This window comes from Budorcas taxicolor, chromosome 4, assembly GCF_023091745.1.
Source record: "Budorcas taxicolor isolate Tak-1 chromosome 4, Takin1.1, whole genome shotgun sequence".
Taxonomy (NCBI): domain Eukaryota; kingdom Metazoa; phylum Chordata; class Mammalia; order Artiodactyla; family Bovidae; genus Budorcas; species Budorcas taxicolor.
The window spans coordinates 32,294,755-32,318,052 of record NC_068913.1 but is presented as its reverse complement, the minus strand read 5'-3'; the positions used below and the strand labels follow the sequence as shown (position 1 = coordinate 32,318,052).

Sequence of the window (23,298 nt, the reverse complement as noted above, 5' to 3'; positions counted from 1 at the left end):
TTCCACCCTCTTGAGTAGTTAAAGAACATTTTTAAGATTCAAAGAAAGAAATTTTCCAGCATTCAAAATTGGTGAGTCAATAGACATTTACATGACGGAAAATGTTATTATGATTTAAATCAACAAAGTAACTGCCTACTTTTAAAATTATACTCCCATTTTCACATGGACTGAAAATTATTGAGCAGTATAGGTGACATCTAACTTAACCGCAGCTAAACATTTACCTGTCTCATTTCACTTCCTTCTGAGCCTAAGTCAGATGCCCAGGCATGATCCACCAACACTATGGTGAATGGGCTGTTAAGAGAGCGTGGTGCAAGCTGCCCAGTGTTATGCATTTGGCACTCAGACTTCAAGAGTCATTCAGAAGGACTTCTCTGGTGGTTCAGGGGTTAAGACTCTGAGCACCCAGTGCAGGGGAAATGGGTTCAATCCCTGGTCAGGGAACTAAGATCCCACACACTGCGTGGTGCAGCCAAAAATTAAAAGGCATCTGGGCTGCTTAAATGATGAGAATTTTCAAAACATAAAACTGTGATTTTGAATGAAATTTGACAAATCTAACAGCAAAAAAGCCCAAACTTGCTAGAGTTTCATAAAGAAAATAAGGCAGTTCAAAACGTGAAAAAAAAAATCGTGGCCAGTTGGCTCCATAGAAACTGGTGTTTAAATGTGTTTACATGTATGCATTCATTCAATGGCTTCCCAGGTGGTGCCAGTGGTAAGGAAGCCTCCTGCCAATGCAGGAGACTAAGTCACCCTGGTTCCACCCCTGGGTCCAGAAGATCATCTGGAGAATGGCATGGCAACCTACTCCAATATTCCTGCCTGGAGAATCCATGGACCCTACAGTCCATACGGTCGAAAAGAGTAGGACACAACTGAAGTGATTTGGCACACAGCAATTCATTCAATGTTTGACTTTTTGGTATTTAAAACATTCATAAAGAGCACATGTTTTCGCATCCTTTTCACCTATTTTCATGGATAGCTTTAATATTTTAATAGTGAAAGTGAAGTCTCTCAGTTGTGTCCGACTCTTTGCGACCCGTGGACTCTAGCCCACCGTCTCATTCCCTGTCATCCCCTTCTCTTCCTGCCTTGAAACTTTCCCAGCATCAGGGGCTTTTCCAATGAGTCAATTCTTTGCATCAGGTGGCCAAAGTATTGGAGTTTCATCTTCAGCATCAGTCCTTCCAATGAATATTGACTTATTTCCTTTAGGATTGACTGGTTTGATCACAAGGATCACAAAGGTCACTGATACCTAAAGATTAATGAAGTTTTGAAAAAAGAAACCAAAGCTCTGTAACTAAAACTTTTACTGTATCTTGACAGCACTGGCCTTGTAAGTTCCTCATGAAAATCACCAAGGAAGCAAACCTCTCACCTCCTACTCAAACAGAATAAATAATCTGTTCCCTGAATCATATTATAGGGCTTTTGAATTAACCTACAATATAAATCAATTAGAAGCCAATAAGTAATTACCTCTATTTTCATGAAACGATCAAGAAATTTGTCAAATCTATGAAACACCAGATGAGACTGGAAATCCCATGGTTTCAGTTCCTTATTTCCCATAAAATAGCTAGCCAATCCTTTTCTATAGTTGAAGAAACAATTTTTGAAAGTCTTAAAGATGTTAATGGTCACTTGAACCTTTTCCAAACAGTCTTCAATTTCCCCTTTCAAGAGATCTTCAGGTGAAAGGTAAGCTATTGCCTAGAAATCAAAGAAAGAATGATAAGAAAATATGTTTAATAGTTTTCCTGAAAATATCCATTTCAATGAAATGTTTTATTTTTCAGTGAGTGAAGTGAAATCACTCAGCCGTGTCCGACTCTTTGTGACCCCATGGACTGTAGCCTACCAGTCTCCTCAGTCTATGGGATTTTCCATGCAAGAATACTGGAGTGGGTTGCCATTTCCTTCTCCAGGGGATCTTCCCGACCCAGGGATTGAACCTGGGTCTCCTGCGTTGCAGGCAGACGCTTTACCCTCTGAGCCACCAGGGATTTTCAAATAACAATGTCTAGAATTGGGCCAGCGATGCTGTGAAACAGAAGACACAAATTCTAGAAATTCAGGTAACTAGGTTTTAATGACATACATGTATACATTAACGAAATCTACAGAAGATGCTGTAATTACTGGCATCAAACATTCAACCATGACTGTTTTTGCTAAGCTTCAAAGATAAAACAATGTGTAATCAGAATTTGCATGGCTATCTGAGGCAGCAAATACTCTACAATTTTATTTTTTCATATAAGGAAATGTAGCGGCCAGGAAGGGAAACCTATGAGATCATGTATTTTAAAAATATGGTCATGTTACCTGGCAGCACAGGGTCACTTGCAAAGGTGAGGAAGAGCTGACAGAGGTGATTATACCACTGGCAATTCTTTTAGGTTAACAAACTTCTCTTCTGGGAGCTCATTACAGGACATAAACTCTAGCTAAGATAAGCAATCTGAACTGATTTTGAATAGTTGAAATGCAAAGGTGAGAACGATTAAAGAGAAACCAGCAGATTCATGTAGCAGCTCTCACAGTACCATCGCTCAGTTCTTCCCTTTCCCCTATTTGTTATGAATCTTCACAATTTCCCTGTTTAGGGACCTCAAGAACCTATAAATTCTAATCCTGATGCATCTTCACCGCATATAAATTAAAGGTAAAATTGCATGCCTTTAATTCTACAGTTGTTTAGAAAGCTGTAACAGATCTCAATAGAGAATGTAATAAAAGCAGGTTCAACACAGTCTATTGAAAGAATGATTTCTAAATGCAGAGGTATTATCCTCCTTCTCCCATAAATGACTACAGTTTTACAGGCATTGGCTACAGTTTTACCAGAAATACAGACTCTAAGACATAAATGTGTAAAGTAGTTAAGAATATCATTCACTTGGTGTCTAAAAAGCCTACTGACTAATTCTTTCAACTCTAGCTAGATTCCCAATCTATACTCATTTCTCACTCAGGCTGGATGGTAAATTAACCTCTCCCTAAAGGTTGCTAAATTTCATACAGAACAGGGATGAGAACTCCTAGGAATCCCTCAGTAACTTGAGTTTTGTAAGAGTCTTCACATTGGTATGGATTAGGGATTCCATCAGAGAAGGCAATGGCACCCCACTCCAGTACTCTTGCCTGGAAAATCCCATGGATGGAGGAGCCTGGTGGGCTGCAGTCCATGGGGTCATTAAGAGTCGGCCATGACTGAGCGACTTCACTTTCACTTTTCACGTTCATGCATTGGAGAAGGAAATGGCAACCCACTCCAGTGTTCTTGCCTGGAGAACCCCAGGGACAGGGGAGCCTGGTGGGCTGCCGTCTCTGGGGTCGCACAGAGTCGGACACAACTGAAGAGACGCAGCAGTAGCAGCAGGTCCCCTGTCCAAAGCCTTATAAAATAAAAAATGACTAACCAGTTATTTTATCAATAAGCCAATCAATTAATGAATTTATCAATGATAGCATTTTTTAAATTTAATTTTTATTTTACATTGGAGTATTGTTGCTCTACAATGTTGTATTAGTTTGATGCCTGTCTCCCAGCTTTTTCATCTTATTTATGTGATTTTATGGACTCTTGCTTAATTCTACCATCCCTTTTCCAAGCTCAACCTTGCAGACTTAAACTCTTTGTCATCTAGGATCTTGTGAATAAGAATATTCCCAAGAGAGACACTAAGCAAGCTGTAGAACAGAGTGGAGGGCCTAGAGTGGTAATGACTCACAACGAACAGGGAGCAGAGTTTGGTAACCATGGAAGAAAAGCAAGGCCCTAAAATAAGGCACCATTACTGTGCCATTATCCACAGTGTGCCATTATCCAAGGCGGTCAGATGATGCCTTTAATACGCCTGGCCTAAATGACTATGTTAACAGCCACTGTTAGAAAACAAGTAAAGAGAAACACATTTGCTTTTAAAGTAACAAAGGATTTCTGACCGTGCCTGGAATGCCTAGAAAGATCAGTCAGACAAGGAAAACGAGTGAAGCAGATCAGGAACAACAGTGGGATGGTGGAGACCAAGGTCACCTGGACAGCACGTGGCCCATCTAAAGGCGGGAGCTGAAGCTCTAGCAGCTGACTGTGTCAATGGGGATGGAAGAACCAACGTAGAGAGACCTGACTTTTCAGTGGAGGCTAGAATGCCGGAATTTAAATAAGACCGAATTAATTTAAGCATTAGCAACATTTTTTTTAATAAAAAATTCCAAAATACTATGCAAAATAAAAACACTGCATTGATCCATTGGCCAAACACAGTCAACAGAATGCCAGCTTATACTTCTGATAATAAGCTAAGGGTTCAAGGGTTCCAATGTTTCATAAACACACTGAAGTGTACAGATTCACAGAAACAAAGTACATAAAAACTACGAAAGGAAATTATAAAAGACATAAAATGTGTAACTACACAAACTGTGCAAAGTACAAAATTAAAAGAACAACATGGTATAATTCTATTCTATACCCACAAATCACAGCAAAATTTTAAAAAATGGTAATGCTAAAAGCTGGTGAATTACAGTAAAACTTGTTACACATAATAATAGCAATGCACTTAACATAAACCTTTTAAAATAATTTGTATATATCAAATATTGTTCAAGAGTCATGAAAAGATCATACCCCTTAATCAATATCAGGAATTTATATTAAGCTGATTATCCAAGTTAAGGAAAAAGGATTTTTGCATAAAGTTATCTACATATTGTTTGTAATACAAGTGGCTGGAAGCAATCTACATATCCAATAAAAATAAATTAACTTTTCAAGAAGATAGTTAAAATTATATGATAAAATGCATTAATAAGTTTTAGAGGAAGGAAAATTCTTTTAATGCTGAATTTGAGAGGGATGAAATTATAGGACTACTTCCATTATAAATGTCATACAATATTTTACAGATATCACTGCTGCTGCTGCTAAGTCCCTTCAGTCATGTCCGACTCTGTGCAACCCCAGAAATGGCAGCCTACCAAGCTCCTCTGTCCCTGGGATTCTCCAGGCAAGAACACTGGAGTGGGTTGCCATTTTCCTTCTCCAATGCATGAGTGTGAAAAGTGAAAGTGAAGTCGCTCAGTCATGTCCAATTCGTGACCCCATGGACTGAAGCCCACCAGGCTCCTCCATCCATGGGAATTTTCCAGGCAAGAGTACTACAAATGCAAAATAAATATATAAAATGAACAGATAAAATCCAGATGTCAAAATCTCCTCAAAAGTCACTACACATAATAGGTCTGAGGTTTGTGAAGCCTGGTTTGTACTGCCTCACAACATCCATGGGAAGAGGGCTCAGTCAGACCCACCATGACCAGGCCTGGCTGCCCTAGGTGGGGACAGCGGGAGGTCAGTTACCCCCAGACAAGCTGGGTTTCTGACCAGATCAGGGCGCTTGAACAGGTGGCCTGGGTCACGGCCCCATATTTTACAGACATCACTAGTATACCACATATTACATGGTAATTAGAAATAAAAACTTATTTTAAACTATGGAGCATAACATAATGGGTAAGAGCTCTTTCTTACAAGCTGGATGACCTTGGGCATGCTATCTATCCCTTCTGGACTTTGGGTGTCTTTTTTTAAATATAAGCTGGATCTACTAATAAATAGTACCTATATCATAGTGCCGTTAGAAGATCAAATTCATAGATTTTTGTAAAGGGCTTAGAAGAATTCTGGTAAATAAAAGAAACTACACAGTGCATGCTGGGGCTTTCCAGGCGGTACAGTAGTAAAGAATCCACCTGCCAATGCGAGACACACAGGAGACACTGGTTTGACTCCTGGGTTGGGAGGATCCCCTGGTGGAGAAAATGGCAACCCATCCCAGTATTCTCACCTGGGAAATCTCACGGACGGAGGAGCCTAGTGGGCTACAGTCCGTGGGGTTGCAGAAAGTTGCACATGGCTAACTGGCCATGCACATAGACACTATGCATTAAAAAGGCATTAAAAATCAACTGGACAACAAACAACTGGAGGTGGCGATGGGTGTTGCAGAGTTTAGCTCTTCAGAGAACCCAGGTATGAAAGTTTACTCATTGCCCATTTTTGATTCCTTCCATGTTGGGACAGATTTACTACAAAGTCTACTTGGAGAATCTAGGAAATTGGGTCAACTAAACCTTTGGACATAAGCCAGGAATAGTAACTAAGGAACAAGGGAAGCGAGGTTATTTCCTCAGGAGTTTGGCAAACTTTGACCATGGACACTGACCAGGGGCCAGGGATAATAGGTTAACAGGCTTACAGCTAACCAGGGCTCTTTGCAAGCCATCTATAAAAATGAATGACAATCTTTGAGCTTTCTACACTAACAGGGCTTTGTAGTAAAAGTTTGGATCATTCTCAAAATGAGATGAGGATCCTCAAAAGGGGTTTGGGAGAAGCTGTGGTCACAGTTGTTAAAACCGCAGTAGGGATCAAAGCCTTTCACATGAGATATGTCCATTAGGGCCCAGTGCGCTCACTTAACAAAAGGGCAAAACTGAGTTTGCACAACAGAGAAACAGAAATAGAATGAAGCTAGAGGAAACACTAAAATATAGCAAGGAACTGATCCGTTATCTCCAATCAAGAGCTGCAACTAGTTCATAAGTCAACAGTTTGGAACTTTTCAACTGAGCATTTCATTTAGGTTCTCTCCTTTGATCCTTACAACAGCCCACGAACTAGGCACTTACAAGGGCAGAAACTGAGGCTTAAAAAAGTGATTTAACTCTACTGTGTGCTCAGTCATGTCTGACTCTCCTGAGACCTCATGGACTATAGCCTGCCAGGCTCCTCTGTCCCTAGAATTCTCCAGGCAAGAAAACTGGAATGGGTAGCATTCCCTTCTCCTCTAAAATGGTTCAATTAGATTTGAATCTTGGTTGGTCTGAGTCCAAAAGCACTTTGCATATATTCTGTCTCATCAGCAGCAGAGAGAACACACACACCCACACACCTACCTCAATCTTATACTCCCCAAACTTTAAATTGCAGGTCAGAAGACCTGTACTTTAATTTGTCCCCCTAAACTCTCAAGGAAATTGAGCAAATGATATATCTTTCAAGTTTCAGTTAATTCATCTGAAAAAGTATCAGGGATTGGAATGGAACCCAGTTCCCCAGCCAGTTTCCCCTACAACACCCTTCTCTTGAATGCTTAGGACAGCAAAGTGCTGGGGCCTGGGGCAGCAGAAGCTCTGAGCTGCTTGCCTTGACTATGAGCAGATTTTCAGGGTTCCCAGTTTCCTCCAATTTACCCCACTGTGCAATAAAATTTTTTAATTTTCAGTATGAGTCATGAGGTGAGAAGCATTAGACTAGATTGGGGATTTATTTAGGTCAATCATAGTTGTCCACCCTTCCCTGAGCTAGTGATCCAGATCTGTCTAAAATATCCTATCTTCCTGGCCACAGAATTGCTTCAGGAGAGAAAATAAAATGCTTTCAGTTCAGTTCAGTCGCTCAGTCATGTCCGACTCTTTACGACCCCATGGACTGCAGCACACCAGGATTCCCTGTCCATCATAAAACCCATCGGTCCAGAACTAAAAACAAAGTCAGTCTCTTTCCAGGGAAGTTCTAGTAGCAGAATATCCCTCTAGGGCTACCAAAAGCCACCTTATTTACATGTGATGAGAGGCTAAGAATCAAGTCAATCAAACACACATGAGCAAAGTGGAGTTTTGAAATTATCATCTGATTCTCCTGGAGAATGCTAATCCTCAAGTCTTTGCACACTGAGACTTTCCAGTTAATGTGAACTTAGGCCCTTCTTTCTGTTCCAGTTTGCCAGTTACAGGTAGAAGTGATGCAACTCTCGTAAGAGGCGTTCTTAGCCACACAAAGGCTAAGCCACATGCAGAGATTCTGATTCTCTGGCATCCATTTTACAAAAACCCCTTAGGGGTTCAGACCCACACCCTGATATAGACCCTGCTATGGACTGAACTGTGCCATACCCTCTGAAACAGTGCCTGTGTTGGAGCCCTAACCACTAATGTGACTACCCAGAGATGGAGTCTTTAACAGGTAATTCAGGTTAAATGAGGACAGGAGGGTGGACCCCAATCTGATAGGATTGTGGTTTTGTAAGAGGAGGAGGAAAATCTTTCTCTCCACCACATGAGGGCACAGAAAGAAGGCAGCTATCTGCAAGCCAGAAAGAACACTGGACAGAATACACCAATGCAGGAATCTGGACTGGTCTCCCAGCCTCCAAAACTGTGAAAAAGCAATTTCTGAAAATAAAACCACCCAACCTGTGGAATTCTGTTATAGCAACTCAAGCAAGCTTACGCACACACATACACAGACACAAGCACCCTTCGAGAATCACTAGATGATACGCCCTTCTAGTATCTTTTAGCTCTGAAATTATGAAATGCTCTCTGATATTATGGACACAAGAGGAATGAAAACTTTCCACTGGATGAGGAAGCAATCTAATTTGTTAAAGTACTTTGTAATGTAAGTAAACAGTAGAGAAACAATTATAAGCAAGAGATTTTTAAAGATCACCCATGAATCAACATTTTTTTTAATTCGACTATTTTTTTTTAATTCAACTACTATTTTTTTTATTCGACTACTATTTTTTGAGGATCATTCTTGCTTCTACCCAGTTCTCTACTTTCCAAAAGTCTTCCCTCAGCCTGCATTTCCATGGAAACCAAAAGGAAAGATACAAAGAAAGTAACTACACATGTGCGCCTTGTATTAGAAGCTACCTTAAATCTCTGAAGAAAAGTACGGTATTAAACAGAATCCAGTAACACCCTGTCCTGTGATTGTATTCAAGTTAATTCTAGTGCTCCTTTGCCATTTAGGATAGAAAATCACCTGGCCTTTGTTACCATAAAAGTCATCTCTGAAAAAAGAGGGATACAGTGATCTCTAACTGGATTTATTCATTCCTCATTGATTTAATAAAACTTGAAAAGTGAAAGCAATAGTTTTGCTCAGTTGTGTTGGACTCTTTGTGACCCCATGGACTATAGCCCGCCAGGCTCCTCTGTCCATGGAATTCTCCAGGCAAGAACACTGGAGTGGGCTGCCATTCCCATCTCCAGGGGATCTTCCCAACCCAAGGATCAAATCCCGGTCTCCTGCATTGCAGGCAGATTCTTTACTGCTGAGCCACCAGAGAAACCCCAATAAAACCTACTACATGGCAATAATTCTCACTGACTCTATTTTTTCATGCTACATACCTGGTCAATGAAGAGATTACAAAACTCTTGCAATAAAACTATAACCCGAGCAGGGGTATTATAAAACTTGGAATGACTCCAGATCAGACAGATGGTATGAAATAATGGGGCAATTAATACACCGGTCTGTGGGAATTCCGTCTCCTGCAGACACTGAATGTGTCTTCTCAGGGGTCTCAGGTAAAGTTCCACATCTTGGGCTTCGAGCAGAGCTGAAAGGAAACCACCATTACTGTGAGGCAGTCTCTTCTATCTAAATTCGCTTCACAAGCTCAAGACAACAATGCAAAACAACATGGTTATACTTAAATGTTGCCTCTTTTTAGATTATTTATCCTACAATTGACACATGACAGGTTAGGAAAAGCTGCACATATTGTCTGGCTGTAAGAATCCTTCAAAAGAGCCCGGCCATATTCACCCTTACAGCACAAGTAAATTGTGACTGAAGACTCACAAGCTTCATCAGCAGAATGTTAATTCCTCCTAGGTACTTGCTACCAGCACAATTTAATCATTTATTGTTTCATTCTTCTATCCTAGGAGACTAACTTATAGAATGACTGAAAATTTTTCTATTACATTATTATTCAAAATATAACTACTGGAATTTTTAAGCATGGGTAATGAAAATATTTTGGACATAGATGGAGGCAATAGTTACAGGATACTGTGAATACACTGAATGCCACTGAACTGCACTCTTTAAAATCTTATGTTATGTGAATGTTACCTTAAGTTTAAGCAGATCATATTGATGTTTGGTAGAAACCAACACAACACTGTAAAGCAATCATCCTTCAGTTAAAAATAAAGAAAACTTTAAAAATTGTTACGCATGGTAGGAATAAGGCATATTTTTTAAAGCTATATAAAAAAAATTTAAACAGTTAACTGTTACTAATTACTGCTTCATCTAATTCAAATTTTCTCTTAAAACTGGCCCTTTTGATGGCCCTAAATAGATTTCCTTCAGATTCCATTTTACTCCTCAGGCTACAAATACTTTTGCTTAACTAAAAGGCATCTCCTATGAAAGCAGGATATGAAGGAAACTAAATTCTTGTTTTCTTGTGTATCCCAAAATACTCCTGTTAGAGATTAAAAACAAAATAACCTGCTACAGTTTTTTTTTTTTTTGGCTGTTGGAATCAGATTATCTACCCACCCACAGTACTCTACTTGACAAGTAACTCATATATCTGTCCACCTAATAATAAAGACCTGGGAAGAAAGAGAGGGTCTAAGAACCATTTTTATCCCAGATGCATTCATGTTCTGAAATGAGTGTTTTCAATATTAATTTCAAAATCAAATAACTGCATGTAATAGGTAAAGTGCCCTTAAAACGTGATAAGCGTATCTAGCGACTTTACAGAGCCGCCAGTAAATGTTCGGGAGGGCCTTCTAACTAACTAACAATGGCTTTGGGCCACTTGCTCTACTCAAAGTGTTTTTTCCCCTGAATCTCTAGGCTGTATGCTCATAAGGCTCTAAGGATCCCTGGGATTTATTCCTGTAGACCTTATATCCAAAGAAAATGTTAAATCTTACCAACAGAAAAAAAACACAAGCAGCTTCTATTTGTGGAGGGCACTTACTGTGTGCCTAATACTTTGTACTTGTTGTTTAGTTGCTAAGTCATGTCAGACTCTCTAGTGGCCCCATGGACTATAGCCCACCCAGGCTCCTCTGTCCATGGGATTTCCCAGGCAGGAATACTGGATTGCCATATCCTTTCCTGGGAGATCTTCCCAACCCAGGAATCGAACCCATGTCCCCTTCATTTCCTGCATTGGCAGGCGGACACTTTACCACTGAGCCACCAGGGAAGCCTGGTACTTTGTACACTATATATTAAATCTTCAATTCAGTGGTTCTCAGCCGGGGGAGGTCTTCCCCACTGAGGGTCATCTAGCAATGTCTTAAGTTTTTTCTTTGTCATAATGGGCATGGGGGTAGTGGGTAGACTCCAGCAATGCTGCTAAATATGCTGCAATGCATAGGGCGGTTCCCCACCAAGAATTATCCCACCCAAAGTGTCAGTGGTGACAAGGTTGCAAAACAGTGCTTCAATCTTTGTAACAATTTGCAGAGTTTTAATGTACCAATTTGGCCAATGGAAACCAGAGACTCAGCAAAAAGATGTACTGAGTGGATCTGGGGCAGAAACTCAGATCTAATTCCCTCTGTTTGAAAAAAGGCCTTAAGACAAGAGTTTATGGAGAAAAGTCTAAAAAGTTAGCATAACTTTCTCAAAGTAAATTTTAAGTATTTTATAACCTTCCATGTATTATACATTAAAAATTAAAAAAATAATTTTCTAATGTCAGAAACAAAAACAGCAGTTCCCTGGTGGTCTGGAGGTTAGGACTCTGTGCTTTCACTGCTGGGGGTCCGGGTCCAGTCTCTGGTCTGGGAACTAACATCCCACAAGCTGTGCACATAGCCAAAAAAACAAAACCACCAGCTACTGGGCCATGCTATCTTACAGTTTTATCATTTAAAACTTTAGAATCATGAATCATATCCATATTTGCTTACACATGCCTAAAGAAACATGAACAGAAATCAAAAAACTATGGCAGGGGGTTACTCCTGGTTGAGACTGAAAAGATTACGAGAATTTGCACTATTTTAAATTATAAATACCATCTTATAATTTCTGGCTTCTAACAATGTGCGTGTATTATCTGTTGGAAATTCAACAAACAAACCCTCCTCTCTCTGTGTTAAATCTTCAATGATGATTTTGCATTCTTAGGAGTTAAATAAATGGTGGAACTTAAGCAAATTCCGAGATTCTACTGGAGAATAACTGGACTAATTGCAGCCCAACTGTTGATTAGAAAATCTCCATGCTGGGCATTCAATGACTTCCTGATAAATACCAAAAGCCTTTTCCCTCCACACAGGCATTCTCAAAGTACTTAAATGGTTTACTAATAGCTGAAGAATAAATTGTAGATGATTAAGATGGATTTACCATTAGAAGAGTCAAGTGCAATCATTTCAAGAGCATATGAAGGGTAGAAGGAGGCTGAGCAAACAGGCAGGAGTCTGATCAGGAGGGACCTCTGATCCAGGCCAAGGGACACGAGTCTTACCATTTTTCACAGCCATGAAAATGTTCTTCAATGTTGGAAAATAGCTGCTTCGCTTATTTTTCAGGATCTTAACCATTTCGAGGACAATAGGAGTCTGAAGCTAAATTGAAATATATATATAACCTAGATTAATGACTAAATAAAAGCATTCTGCAAAAAATATTTAAATTATATTCCATTAATGCACAATACACACAGTATTTAATACTCAAAAGATGTACCTGGTTTCAAGTTGAAAATAATTTTTTAATTAACATTTTTCCTTAAGCTTGTATTTTATTTTACATTTATAGGTCTTTGACTTTTTTAAAAACCTGATTTACATTTTATTATATATGTAAGATAAATTTTCATATAAAATCTGTTTCAGAAAAATCTCTAAGAGATAGATGAACAAGTGAATGAATGTCTTAGTTTTTAGAACATTAAATTGAATAACTTCTAAGGCAAACATTAGCAGAGGAACCAGTTAGTTCTTCCAAAGTTGCATCTCTCCACTAGGCAAAGCCTACTCCTTTCCCAAGTCAATTATATCAACTAGATTAATTAAATCATAAAAATCTTCAACATTTTCAACAAGTTCCCTTGGGAACTACACTTCCTAAGCCACAAAGTGCTTCCAATTACTCACATGCTGTCAAAATATTTTCAAAAAGGCAAATTCACCTTTAATACCCATTAATTAAATTCACCTTTAATACTCATACTATAGAGAATTTTGCAGTAAGAATTGAGTAAGTCATTCAGACAGTGTGTTAAATCTTTAAAGTTATTGGAAATCACTGCTTTGGGGCACCAAATTCAACAAGTGACTCTGCTAATTCAATTGACAAGCAATTTCTAGGGCTCTCTACTTACTTGATCATAAATGCATGATAGGTTCTCTCTTCTCATCGTCCAGAAATTCAGTTCAGTTTGAGGATTTGAGTGAAGACCATTTAGCAAAGGCTGCACTGAATCTTTCTCTACAATTTCTTGGATTTGATGTGACCATTTGATAACCACTGATTCAATTGCATGGAGTACTTTCCTTTCATTTGGCTCCAGTCTGCAAACACTGAAATGATTAATAATATAATACAAAAATGAATCATTTCATCCAACTAAGGAGAGGACTTAGTATTTTAATAACTATTTTTTTATTTTTAAAATATGCTGTCATTACAATAATATTCCTATATTGCTAACATGGGGGTGTTACGGGGGTGTGATATTAAGTAGGTATATCAGCTCTCCATTTTGACATCTTGTGTAAGCTGTATCATTACGTACTTGGTCTCTGAATATTTCTGATCCAGGTCAATGTTTCCTGCAATAGTGGGAATTGGCAGAAGAGTTCTTCTCAACATTTTGCCCCTAAAAATATGCATTTTACTTTTCATGACTTCTATATGATGTTCCATGTCTTGTGAAATAAAGCATGACCAGGATGTATGGTTGTTCTTATTAGAAATAATTGGCACTAAAATCTAGAGAAAGAAAAACATTTTAAGAAGCAGAAAAATTAATTCACAGATAATGTATTCCTTCAAAGATTTTCTTGTTACACAAGATCAGCAACTAAACCACTCAATTTCAATTTCATAAATGTCCTCCCATGATATCAAATCTACAAACAGATGACAAAGTCAGTGACCCATTTAGACTTAATCAATTAGACAAATTCTTTCAAAGTAGAAGTACTACACTGCTTGTTCATTCATTTACATATTTATCAAACATTTATGAAGGCTCCCAGTAACTCAGACCCTGTATGAAACAAGCAAAATCATGTCAAGTAAGTAAACTGCTTTCTTAATGCAAATTGAACACACTGGAAGGTGTACTAATGGAAAAAATCTTCCTCAATCACACGGACACAAAAGCAAATTCATCTTGTCCAGCTCTGACGGACATCCCAGTGGATTAAATTTTGATAGAAAGATATTTATTAAATCATATGAACCTTTTTTTGAACTCCTTCCACCATTAAGTTGGGAATATCAATGAAACTCTATGCGTGGGAAACCTCCAAAATTATTTTTTGTGTACCCAAAGCCCAGCATATGTTAAGTAATTATAGTTTGTTGAGTTAGTGAAGTTAGTCTCTTCTTGCTTCCTCGCTCTTTTCCTTCACGACACTCTTTTCCAATATGTACTAATTGTAAACATTTTTTTCTGACACAATCTGTCTAGACTTTCAGCATTAACCATAAAATTTCCATTAGCTAAAATGCGTAGAAAACAGCCTACCTTTTTAAAGTTGATTTTGAGAACACAATCTTCTAGTTAACTACAACAAACTGAAAATTCATTTTCCAGTGGGGATAAAACAAATATTTCCAAATTGTATTATATTTTCCTGCCTTGTAATTTGTACCCACTACTTCTTGAGCTAGGAGATTAGTAAGAAATAGTGTGTCTTTCAATGGCAACAATCTAAATGTCCATCCACAGATGAATGGATAAAGAAGATGTGTATATACAATGGAATACTACTCAGCCATAAAAAAGAATGAAATAAAGCCATCTGCAACATGAATGGACCTAGAGATTATTATACTAAGTAATTAAGTCAGACAGAGAAAGACAAATGCCATATAGTGTTACTTATATGTAGAATCCAAAATATAAGGCACATGAACTTATGTATGAAACAGAAATAGACTCCCAGGCAGAGAACAGACTTGTGGTTGCCAAGGGGGAGGAGGGCTGGGAAGGAAGGTCCTGGGAGCCGGAGATCGGCAGATGTCAACCCATAAAGGATGCATGAGCAATCAAGTCCTCCTGTGCAGCACAGGGCACTACACCCAATATCCTGAGATAAACCATAACGGGAAAGAATACATATATCTGAATCTTGCTCTTTATATATCTGAATTTGCTCTATAGCAGAAACTAATACAACACTATAAATCCACTATACTTCAATAAAAACAAAACAAAACTAGTGTGTCAAGCTCTGTGGGTCAGAACTGCCATGAGAGGTACATTTTCCTATCATGGGGAAAACACAGGAAAAACACCCATCTCTGACTGGGAGGGGGATTAGGGAAGTCTCGCCAGGAAAGTTGATACTCGGTTTAAATCTTGAAGGTGAACAAGTAGGGCAGGTAGAAACGCGAACACTGACGCAAAATCACTGAAGAATAAAGGAGTACATTGCTTCTGAGAAAGTACCAGTCTGGCCTGCCTGAAACTGGAGCCAGCACCCCTAAGGAGAGGGGCTGTGAGGAAAACAGGGGTGGGGTTCATGAAGAGCTTTGGAAACTTAGGCTTGCTGGGCTGCCCATGCACTGACCCACCGAACCACTGCTTTCTACATTACATTCCTAGTATCAACAGCTTTTTCTAAAAGTCAGGGATAGGGATAATTCTGGTTCTTCATTTCCAGTTTACTGGATACTGTTTCAAACTTTCGCTTTATTTACTCTTCTGTGACAAGACCAACTTCTTTCAAAATTAAGTATTTGTGGCATAAGCGACAGATAAAACTGTTATGCAGTTCTGAGCCACTTGCTTTATAGAGCAGTTAAGCCGAGGGCTAGAGTAATTCCATGAACATCATTTCAAACAAGGTGACCTGGGATGTGCTCTGTAGTGAAAATAAACCTCGTTAGCAACAAACATATACAAAGGTTCAATTAATCTGCGGTTTTGTTTTTAGCTGGAAGTTTTTTGTCTAGGTTTTATGCTTTATAAGAAAAATCCCCAAACTTTCTCTGAACCAAAATAATTTGGACATGTTTACTAGCGGATATACAATTACAGGCAAAAAAGTCTCTGCTAGCATTCTCAATGGCACCCCACTCCAGTGTTCTTGCTTGGAAAATCCCATGGACGGAGGAGCCTGGTAGGCTGCAATCCCTGGGGTAGTGAAGAGTCGGACACGACTGAGCGACTTCACTTTCACTTTTCCCTTTCATGCGCTGGAGAAGGAAATGGCAACCCACTCCAGTGTTCTTGCCTGGAGAATCCCAGGGATGGGGGAGCCTGGTGGGCTGCCGTCTCTGGGGTCGCACAGAGTCGGACGTGGCTGAAGCGACTTAGCCGCATTTACTTTATCCTGTTTTGAAACTTGGCATCTTCCTTTTAACAACAGTTCTTAAATCAGTAGAGACTATTACCTGGGCAACAATTTCAAAATACAGGAGCCTAGGTCTCTGCTAGACTTCTTAAATTGAAATATATAGGAATGTGGTCCAGATACTGATTCCAAGAACCAAATCATACTTTCATTCTGGCTTGAGAAACATTTACAGTTATTGTTTCTTTCAAGATATGGGTCAACATAATACTTAAATAACTGCATGACATTAATATTTTTGCTAAATTATATAATATAGTTAAAATAATAGCATATAGGGACACATGATAATATTGAACAGTAGATCTGGAGTAAAATTTTGCACACGTTAAATCTGAGATGTCTATTACACAGCAAGTGTCAAGTCCAGAAGGGCAGTGGAAGCCCAAGCTTCAAGTTCAGGAGAGAGATCAGGGCTGGGAAGAGAAATTTGGGAGAGCCTAGCATATCAACATAAATTACTGTTTATCAGTGTCTATCTGTGTCAAACTTCAAAGACTATACAACATCAAATATAAATGAGAGTATATTAGGTCATTACTTGAGAAAAAAATAAATATGAAGTCATAAATGACTTTTTCTCATCTTCTGTTCAAACACCTGGTCCATCCCTTTATTTTACTACAACACTGGAAAATTCCCATGACACTTTTCAACCCAGTCACTACTTTGGTAACATAGTCCCTCTTTGGTCCTTGATTGAGTCATGGATTCACCAATCCTTGCATTAAATGTTTTTCTTCTTAATGTACCAGAAAGTACCCAGAAAGATAGTAGTTAATTAGTTTGGAATGCAAGTCACAAATGGCCCATTTGATTTCAGACTTTTAAATGAAATCTGTCCTAATAAAAACCTTCAGAGAACGCACATAACCATTATCATCTTTCAATAAATACGTGGATGCAGGTTTGAAAATTGGCTTTGGTGGCAACCACCTGGATGAAAAACTTGCAGGGTGTTAGTTTTCTAATCAGCCTTTCCAGCTTTATTCCTCACCACCCTCCAGCTCTTCTTCCCCAATCTAACTGTAGTGATGTACTTTGTTTTTAAAAATGCAATCTGCATTTCCTCACCTCTCCACACCTAGTTACTGCTCCTTGTCCTTTAACGAACAATTTACCAAATAATTTACAATGATTTACCTTCAATAAATAATTTACCATACAACCATGGATGCTTTTGAGAGTAAAAACAATAAGAATTAGCAGATGTCATCCCATCTGTAACAGGGGAGACTGGAACCAACTCAGGCAAATCAAGACCTGTAACCTATTCGAGTTGAGACTTCCTACCTTCCCTGACAACTCTGTAAGATGTCACAGCATCCTGCTGAAACCGCAATGCCCACCACGCTGTATCCCTGTTTGTTCAGCTGTCTGCCTCCCTAGTTAGACTGCATGCTTTCTGAGGGCAGAAATGTCATCACTAACTGCCAGGTATGTCCTGTCAGTGGTACCAAGTAGGTATTTAAAAAGTATTGACTAAAGGAACAAATTCCAAGTGAAAAGCCCAAAGGGACACTTGGGAATTTGTATGGTAATAGGCCCACAGTCGTCATAAATGTCAAAAAAATTCAAATGGAAATATCAGAAATCATACACCAAATGCTTTTCCTCTATACAAATATCCTGAAGCTCCGTTGTTTTGCTTCTTAGAAGAGGATATCTTTAGCCCTTATTTAACTTTCATTCATTTAACAAGTACTTACTTAACTGTTACTATGTGTCAGGCAGAATCTTGGGGGTTTGGGACTCATCCCTGGTGGCTCAACTGGTAAAGAACCTGCCTGCCAACACAGGAGACGCAAGAGTCGTGGGTTCAGTTCCTGGGTTGGGAAGATCCCCTAGAGAAAGAAATGGCAACCCACTCCAGTATTCTTGCCTGGGGAACAGGAGCCTGGCAGGCTATGGCCCATGGGCTCGCAGAGAGTCTGATATGACTGAGTATGTAAGCACACAGTGAGGAAAGATTAAGAGCTGGGATGAGGGTAAGCCAAGTAAGGCACTCACTATGGAACAAAACATAAGAGGACACAGAAGAACCCCACAAACACCAACAGCTTGATTTGTTGTTTAGTCACTAAGTTGCGTCCGAATCTTTGCGACCTCATGGATGATAGCTTACCAGGCTCCTCTTTTTCATGGGGTTTTCCAGGCAAGAATATTGGAGAGGGTTGCCATTTCCTTCTCCAGGGGATCATCCCAACCCAGGGATAGAACCTGAGTCTCCTGCATTCCAGGTGGATTCTTCACCCCTGAGTTACCAGGAAAGCTCAACAACTCAGTAAGATGAATTATATTTGAAAATATTTTTTAAATAAAAATTAATCCAAAACTGATAAACAAAACAGACAATTTTTTAATAAAGATGAGTGTTACTGACATTTTGCCTTAGGCTCCAATATGACTTGGCATGGCACTGTTAGTGATCCTATTTTTAAAGTGATTTATTTGCATTAATTTTTATTTTTAAAAATATTACCTTAGGGAATTCCCTGGTAGTCAGTGGTTAAGACTCCATGCTTTCACTGCTAGCACCTGAGTTCAATCCCTGCTCAGGGAACTAAGATCTTATAAGTCTTGTGGTACAGCCAAAGAGAAAAACAAAACACAAAAAAACTGTCTTAAACTATTATTCATCTTGATTAATGAGTTGTTTTTGTTTCTCATCTCCCTGGAAGTTCTTCTCTTGAGCTGGGTGCCTCACTTGCCTGACCCTAGGTCCGGGCCCTTCAAAGATCCCTGTTTAACTGGAGGGCAGCTTCACAGACAGAGATATTTGAGCAAAAAGGCTTGAAAGACATGAATGGGTTGGCTGAGTGGATTCTGGGGAAGATGAAGAAATAAGACCAAAGGCCCCAGGGCAGCAGTGTGCCTGAAATAATTAAGGAACCACCACAAGGAAGCCAGGAGTTAGCAATTGAAATAAGTTGAGAGGTCACAGGGAGGTCAGACCACAGAGAATTTGGACTCTGATCGGGCCTCTTCATTCCAAATTTAAGTCTTGTCCACAAAGAAACCCAAGGGACAAGTGTGATGTCATCACTTTTTTCGTCTAAATGTTCATATCCTCAAGCATATTTAAATAAATTAGAATCTTTCAAAACCAGCTACACCCATAAGGTTCTGAATGTTTTATGTCTTCTATAGATATACTCATGGACAGGTTACTCTTTCACTTGAACTTCTCAGAGGGCTATGCAGAGAAAGATCAGAGAAACCGGAAAGGGTTTTATATCTTTTGTCACAGATGGTAGAGAAAGCATTCCAACAAGGAGTGCAGCTTTGCACTTCTAAGTCCAGTTGATGGCAGCCTGGATTCCCATGACCAAAGGTCATTTACACTCCATGTGAAACCCTTTCATCAGATCAGTGAAAATCTCCTGAACACCTGTGACCTAACAAAAACTGTCTCGAGCGCTTAAGATAGAAAACTCTCTTCCTAGTGTCTTCTGGAAATCAACTAACACTATAGAAACTCAATCGAGGGAAACCATGGTAGAACTGAAGCTGGGGGAGAGAAGCCCCAGCTAATCCAGAGACGGCAAGAAAATACTTTTCTAGAAGAAAGAAGAGCCTCAGGAAGTAGAAGAGGTGTGAAAGACAGAGGCTGACCAATCTTCAGTAAGAAATACGTACGTTGGCAATTACTCCTACATTAAATATCGGTCTTGGCAAGACTGTTTTGACGACTTTTACCTAGCTTAGTGATACTAACCCAGTTCCCCCCAATTTGCTGTGCATTCGAATCACCTGGACTTCCCGGGTAGCTCAGAATGCAGGAAACCTGGGTTGGATTCCTCAGTCAGGAAGATCCCCTGGAGAAGGGAATGACAACCTACTCTAGTATTCTTGCCTGGAGAATTCCATGGACAAAGGAGTCTTTTATGGTCCATGGGGGGTTGAAAAGAGTCAAACACGACTGAGTGACTAACACAACCCCACACAGGCACAGCATCACCTGAGAATCTTTAACCACTACCGCAGCCTGGCTCCCACCCCAATGATTGGTATTATGTGTCACCTGGGCAGTTACATTAGCTCCCCAGGTGATGCTAATCTTCAGCAAACAACTTCAGTTGAAAACAACTGCTCTGGTTCTTCCAAATTCAGTCATTTTGTATCTTATTCCTCAAAGCTGGTTTGTGAACAAACAGCGTCAGCTCCACTACAGACCTACTACATCAGTTTGCTTTTACCAAAATCCCTAAGTGGTCTTAGGAACATTAGAGTGCCAGTAACATGGGTTTGGAGAGTAGCTCTCTGATTGAAGGGGAGAGAAAAGGAATTTTAAGGCACTAATTCCTAATACTTTGTTTCTGTTATCTTTTTCCATTATCTCACACCAGTGCACTTAGAAACAAACAGGAATCTTAAAAACTGATAACACACTTTCAAAGTGTATATCTATCTTTATTCTAAACAGGAAGTTTAATACTTTAGCTAAGTGCAGAAGCCTATTCCAGTTGCTTTCTAATTTCCTTCCGTTATTTAGAAAGAAACAGGTATAGGATGATCCTACAAATTACCACCTGCTGAATGTCAGGGTCAGCTCATTTTAGGAACAGTCTAAATGCTATCATTTTCCATCCACCTGGCTCATGAGATGACCAGCTGCTACAGCTGGTTTTAATAGCCAGTTATCCTGAATTAATTTCAAGTGTCATGAAGATAAATATGAAAATATTAAGGATAGACCAGTACCTCATCTAGGAAAGCAGTTACGTGTCCAAGAGATGAGGCAGGTAACTCTCCAAATAAAACTATCTGAGAGAAGTCATTTACTCCAATGTTTTCAGTAGTCTTCTTGGCAACATAAACAAGTTTATGTTTTACATCTCTTGGAATCTGAAACAAGAGCAACATAATTAAGTCCACAATGTAGCTTCCATGTTAACAAGCAAGATGTACTATATCTAACTTGTAACTGGATTGCAAGCATGAGAAACAAAATCTGGCATCCTGCCCACCTTTATAAGTAAGATTGTTCCACTGCTTCTCTGCAACGTGTATACAGTTTTCTTTGTTCTTTTATAAAGCTAATTTCACAGTATTATTAGTGTGAAATATCACCTTTCAGAAGATCACAATATACCATAAAGTCTCATAATTAAAAACAAATACAGGGAGAAATTAGAAATGTTTCCATCTCAGCAAAGGTTATTCTTTTGTATAACCTTTTCCTGTTAGAAATAAGCCCAACTGAGATAAAGACCACGAGGTTACATTTGATTATTATCCCCAAAGCAAAAAACAGATGTGTTTAATCAAGATACTCTAGCATTTTCACGACTACCAAGTCATTTCTTCAGACATCATGACTAACCTAATACTAAAGTGTTCTCTCTGCCTACTCTGACAAACTTTTAAAAACTAGGAGAGTAGCAAACCAAACGAAATTCGGAACTTGTCAAACTCCAATTATTTTTTCATCTGTGGGATCCCCGCCATTATAATCGACCACATCTCGCGATGATGGTACCACTTTACAACTTAAGAGCAAAGCATCCCAAGACTATGAATCTTGCTCCAAAGTCTAGAAGTACCAATGCTGTATTCGTAGAAGTACAAATACTGAACTCGTTAACGTTCAAGTGTACTAGAAGTCAAACTGAAAAAGGAAAAAGAAACACTGTTCTGAGCGCAGAGTGCCGGCAATCCTTTTTTTAAAAACTAAGTATTAGTATTATTCCCTGGGATGCTGTGTGGTTGACAGGCAGCCGGAGCCATGCCAAGCTTTTTGGGCTCTGCCAAACGCATGTGGCTCCAGAGTGACCCAAGAACAATTTAAAGGAAAGTTATCTGGCACAGAGAATTCACCTTGCGCCTAACAACCGCGCAGCTAAAGAACGCGCGGCTTTTGCAGGCTCAAAGGCTGACCTTCCAGAAAACCAACAGCCGCTCAACAGCAGAGTGGAAGCACCTGGGGGATTCTGCGGACTCCGGGGGCAGGCACTCGACAGAAGTGATCTATTTATGTTAAAGGGCCCTAACACAGGTCCCGAAGGAGCCCACGGAGGCGCGACTGGCCAGTCCCGCCCGCGTGTCCTTCAGGCGGGACGCGAGGTGCGGCCGGGTCCCCTCACCCCCTACCTGTTGGGACGCCTCGAGCTGCCCCTCAGTGGCGACGCTGAACAAAAGGCAGCAGGCTGGGCTGGGGCTCTCCAGAAACTCCCCCAGAACCTGCCGGTTGTCTTCACTCTCCAAATGCTGGCTCCATTTCTCTTCCGGGAGGCCCAGTAACTGCTCCAGGCGGCAGCCGACGAAGCGCACCCGCGCGTCCCGGGCAAAACTCCGCGCTCTCCTGGCCGCCGCCACCTCCTCGTCTTCGTCTTCCTCCTCCACCTCCACCAGGCCCGCCGCCTGCGGGCCGGCGCCCGGGGGGAGGCGAAGAATCGGGGCTTCTCGGGCTGCCGCCTGGGCTGCCATCCGGCCCGTCCGAGGAGGCGCGGGACCGGCCGGCTCCTCGCGCGCGTCCCTCCGCAGCCCCGCGTAGGCGAGGCCGCCGGCACGCGCGCGCCCCGGGAGGCGCCCACCTCCTCCAGCGATCACTGCGAGCGCGGCCGCCTGTCCCACACCTGCGCCCACTCGGCCTCCCGCGTCTGCTCGCGGAGCTTCAGCGCAGCGGGACCGAGCTCCGGAGGGTCTTCGGCAGCGCGTCCCGTTTCCCGGGGAACGGCGTCCCCGCCCCGGCCCGCTGAGGGCGCAGTGAGCGCCAAGCCAAGCGGCTTTCCGCAGGGGAGGGGCTTGCCCTCCACCGGTGTGAGCCACTCGGTGGCCTCTCCGCTGCCTTCTGGCTCCCTGGCACACAGGACCTCTCCGTGGGGGCTCCCGGGGAGGGAGTCCAGTATTGTTAATTGCTGTGTTTTGAGCAATGCTGCCGTGTGCTGA

The 23,298-nt window shown here is 40.6% G+C and overlaps 1 protein-coding gene across 1 annotated transcript in view; it reads right to left on the bottom strand.

Moving 5' to 3' along the window:
• Positions 1 to 22,836, bottom strand: part of DNAH11 (dynein axonemal heavy chain 11) — a 355,953-nt gene extending 333,117 nt beyond the window's left edge. Inside the window, exons 1-7 of the mRNA XM_052639247.1 lie at positions 22,501 to 22,836; positions 21,112 to 21,255; positions 13,614 to 13,810; positions 13,200 to 13,389; positions 12,342 to 12,441; positions 9,235 to 9,446; positions 1,495 to 1,728 (exon numbers count right to left, since the gene is read on the bottom strand). Of these exons, the coding sequence (XP_052495207.1) occupies positions 1,495 to 1,728; positions 9,235 to 9,446; positions 12,342 to 12,441; positions 13,200 to 13,389; positions 13,614 to 13,810; positions 21,112 to 21,255; positions 22,501 to 22,836 (1,413 nt within the window). The remainder of the gene's footprint in view (positions 1 to 1,494; positions 1,729 to 9,234; positions 9,447 to 12,341; positions 12,442 to 13,199; positions 13,390 to 13,613; positions 13,811 to 21,111; positions 21,256 to 22,500) is intronic.
• Positions 22,837 to 23,298: the final 462 nt, after the last annotated feature.